At 38.6% G+C, this 3,383-nt stretch overlaps 1 protein-coding gene across 1 annotated transcript in view; it reads right to left on the reverse strand.

The window, feature by feature from the left end:
* The window catches only part of si:zfos-911d5.4 (uncharacterized), a gene marked incomplete in the record, with an annotated part of 20,280 nt that overhangs the window by 10,307 nt on the left and 6,590 nt on the right, over window positions 1-3,383 (reverse strand). Inside the window, 2 exon segments of the mRNA XM_014007024.1 lie at window positions 1,788-2,008; window positions 2,880-3,108. Coding sequence (XP_013862478.1) covers window positions 1,788-2,008; window positions 2,880-3,108 — 450 coding nt within the window.

Below are 3,383 nucleotides of genomic sequence, written 5' to 3' on the forward strand. Positions count from 1 at the left end.
CACACACACACACACACACACACACACACACACACACACACACACACACACACACACACTGTAATTACCCTCTCAATCCATACAAATTGAATGAAGCCAGAACTGTGGTCTAAGAATATAGACCATAATTAATAAATTGCAGCCACTCTACTCTATCATTCTCCACTTTGGGGCATGTAGACATCCCATTCAGCACTGAGTAATTACCCAAGCTCACAAAAAAAAAGACATTAAAAAAGGCGCCTCAAAGGTGGCTTTTTGAGTCCATCTGATGCCACTTCTTACAGAGCAAACAGATGCCCAAATGAAACCAGAGGTCATACCACAGGTTTTTTAGCCAGTGTGTTTACAAGGAACAAATCAAAAGCATGCATTATTTCTGAGCTCTGAAAATATACCCAAGGGAGGTATCGGGTTTCCCTGCCACCCCTCAAGCTTTCGTCTGCAGCTGCTTCAAGAGCAAAGTGGACATCTTCAGACGGTATCGACACCAGCGCTGAGCCTGAAACGATTCAGGTTGTTGYGCAAATCTGTCGGTAAAATCCTCTTTTTCTGATTAGCCTTCCAATAAAATACACAAACCTAAATCTAAGTTTGGTAAAACCAAATGTGGCGTGYTTTTTTTTTTTTTTTTTGTAGCACAGTGGGAGAAGGTTCTTGTCTTCCTGCATTGTGCAAATATTTCTTAGAAAATAATAAATTTTGCGGTCGCTGCTGCTTGTGTCCCCGCGGGCAAAAAAAAAAAAAAAAGAGTCTGCTGGAGACCGTCTAATGACTGCTGGGGTCATGTATCAAATACACAGCAGCTGGAGGCAAATGGGGATACAGTCTGGGGGTGGGAGATGGGGGGCAAACTGAAGCCCAGGCTGGTATKGAGGGTCTAGTCTGAGTGTTCGGGTGCTGGGGGTGCTGAAATGGTAATGGATGCCGAGCACAGGTCAGACTTTTTGGTCTTGAAGAGGTAATGTTTACTTCATTCAGAAAATTAACTGACAAGTGGATCAATCATACCAYCAGTAAGAGCCAAAAACTGTTTATCTGATGGAATATTTGAGCCTAAATTGTATCCATGCAATGACAATAAAAATAGTGCAAATCACAAAATAATAATAACAAAACAGTAAACAATCCCAATGGATTCATTTTTTGGCTTATAACTTGATTCTTGATTGAATCTAAAGAGCTACAGYAATGAGTAGCTTGCAGGCAGGTGAAATTAATTACCTCAATAAAAAACTGAAGAGTTTTGAAAATAATTCACATTTGGAGAATTAATTAAAATGAAAACTGCGTGTGGACACTGAAGTGAAGGTCACCAGGTGTATTTTAAAAAAGCTAATTAGGATTTTTTGTAACACTGAAAAAATGTATTTGTAAAAAAGAAACACAAACATTTAATAATCAAATGCTTAACAATTAGTTTAACTAAACCCTGCTTAATGTAATTTTTGATAWACAGAAATTCCAATAAAACCTAGATTCATCTATTTAAATGACTCAAAGGCACTAAAATCACTCACTATGAGATTTAAACAGTAATTTTCTTACATCTATCTTGTCAATAGATCTTAAATATATCTAAATGACTTTTTARTATGTGTCATGTTCAGTGGTCTTTTGTGCAAATTAACCCTGTGTTTTACCAGAAAAAAAAAAACTATAGAACTAAAAATGTTAAGACACCAATGAAGGACTACTGCCACCTTCTGGTTTATGTTAGGCTTTACAAATCACTTCATCGCTTAGAGCCACAGACAGCATCTTCAGAGTCAGGTTAGTGGACTGACCTGAGGAACATGGCCYAGCAGAGCCCATAAGGAATCAGCTGACAGCGTCCTGATGCTGGAAAACTCCAGCATGTCGGTCTCCTGACGGTCGAGCGCGATGTACTGACAGCCCTGATAGTCTCCTTTCAGCTGCTCGCCACAGTGCAGCCGCACCATATCCCACGTTCCCACCTTCCTAAGGACCTCCCGCACCGATTCTATCTGCCTGTATGACAGATGACCTGCAGAGCAGAAAAAATACCAACTGAGCTGGAAGCTCACTTGTAAAGACATCAATGTTTTTTGCCTGTCTGTTTATCTGYAGATTCAGTGTCGGGGTCAACCTGATCCAAGATGGCTGCCACAGACAACTGCTCTTACAAAACATAAAAACAACCTAGTCAGTTTTACAGATTGAGAAACAGTTTTGTTTGTAGCTGAATGTTATTCACAACACATAAGCTTAGCATGACACGATGTCGTGAAATCATGCACAATGATCAAAACAGCTGTAAGAAAATTCGTATTCAATAAACTGAAGTCGATATTAAAAACACAATTGTTAAATAAAATGATTTGTAGAAGGAATCAAACCATACAACACCAGAATTCTGGATCTGAGTGAGGTTTATTGTCACTCAAGCTGACAGGAAACCAACACTCCCAGAAAACCAGGAAGTTCATATACAGTATATATACTGTACATCTTCTTCAATGCCTGCGTTCGCCCCCTACTGACCTACGGCTGAATCACAGGCATTCAGACAAAATCCTCAGCTATTGTCATCACAACGTTTGATTATGTGTTGTCACATATTTCGGACATGTAACTGAACTTATTTCAATCAAAACATAATAGATTAAACATTGTCAACATTACAAAAAGGAAAACCTAAGAATATAGTGTGGTGCTTTTAACATCAGCACTAACCTCTAATAACTTCACAGCCATGACTCTCTCATAGGATGATCTTAGTCTAAAACTGTGCCCTTAAAAGTGGCAAAATATATTCTTTCAAGGAATACTTTCATTTTAGAAACATGAGTTATAGAAAAAAAAGAGGTATATTTTAGACTTGTGTAAATAGTCTTCAACTTAGATAATCTACCCACCTGAAATCCAGGAGGGAGTGAAGGCATCAGTTATCCAGGCCATGTAGCCCTCCTTAAAAGATCTAAGGAAGTCATCTATCTGCTTATGGCAGACCAGCTCCTTCCTCTTCATCAGCTCCTCATCCAGCCTGCAGTCAGGGGAGAGGAAGACGACCCTTGGGAAGAAGAGACTGCTGCTCACAGACACTCCACTTCTCTTCAGATGACTGCATAACTGAACTGTTTTGGTCTGAAGGAGACAACCAAACACCAGAGAGACAACAAATTACTATATTATAAATGTTTACTTTTTATTTAACATGTATTATTCTGTCTGTATTTTTGACATCTGCTACAAAACAGACATCTAAAGGTGTCCTTAACTTAATTTATAGTTCTGGATGTAACGTCAGAGAAAAACTGCTAATGAATTCTAAAAGTCTAGTCCAATATAATTAATTTTGCAAGCGTATTTCCTTTTTTTTTACTAGAGCCAATGTTTCAAGTAGGGGTGTAAGAAAATAT

This window comes from Austrofundulus limnaeus, unplaced genomic scaffold (genome assembly GCF_001266775.1).
Source record: "Austrofundulus limnaeus strain Quisiro unplaced genomic scaffold, Austrofundulus_limnaeus-1.0 Scaffold39, whole genome shotgun sequence".
Classification (NCBI taxonomy): domain Eukaryota; kingdom Metazoa; phylum Chordata; class Actinopteri; order Cyprinodontiformes; family Rivulidae; genus Austrofundulus; species Austrofundulus limnaeus.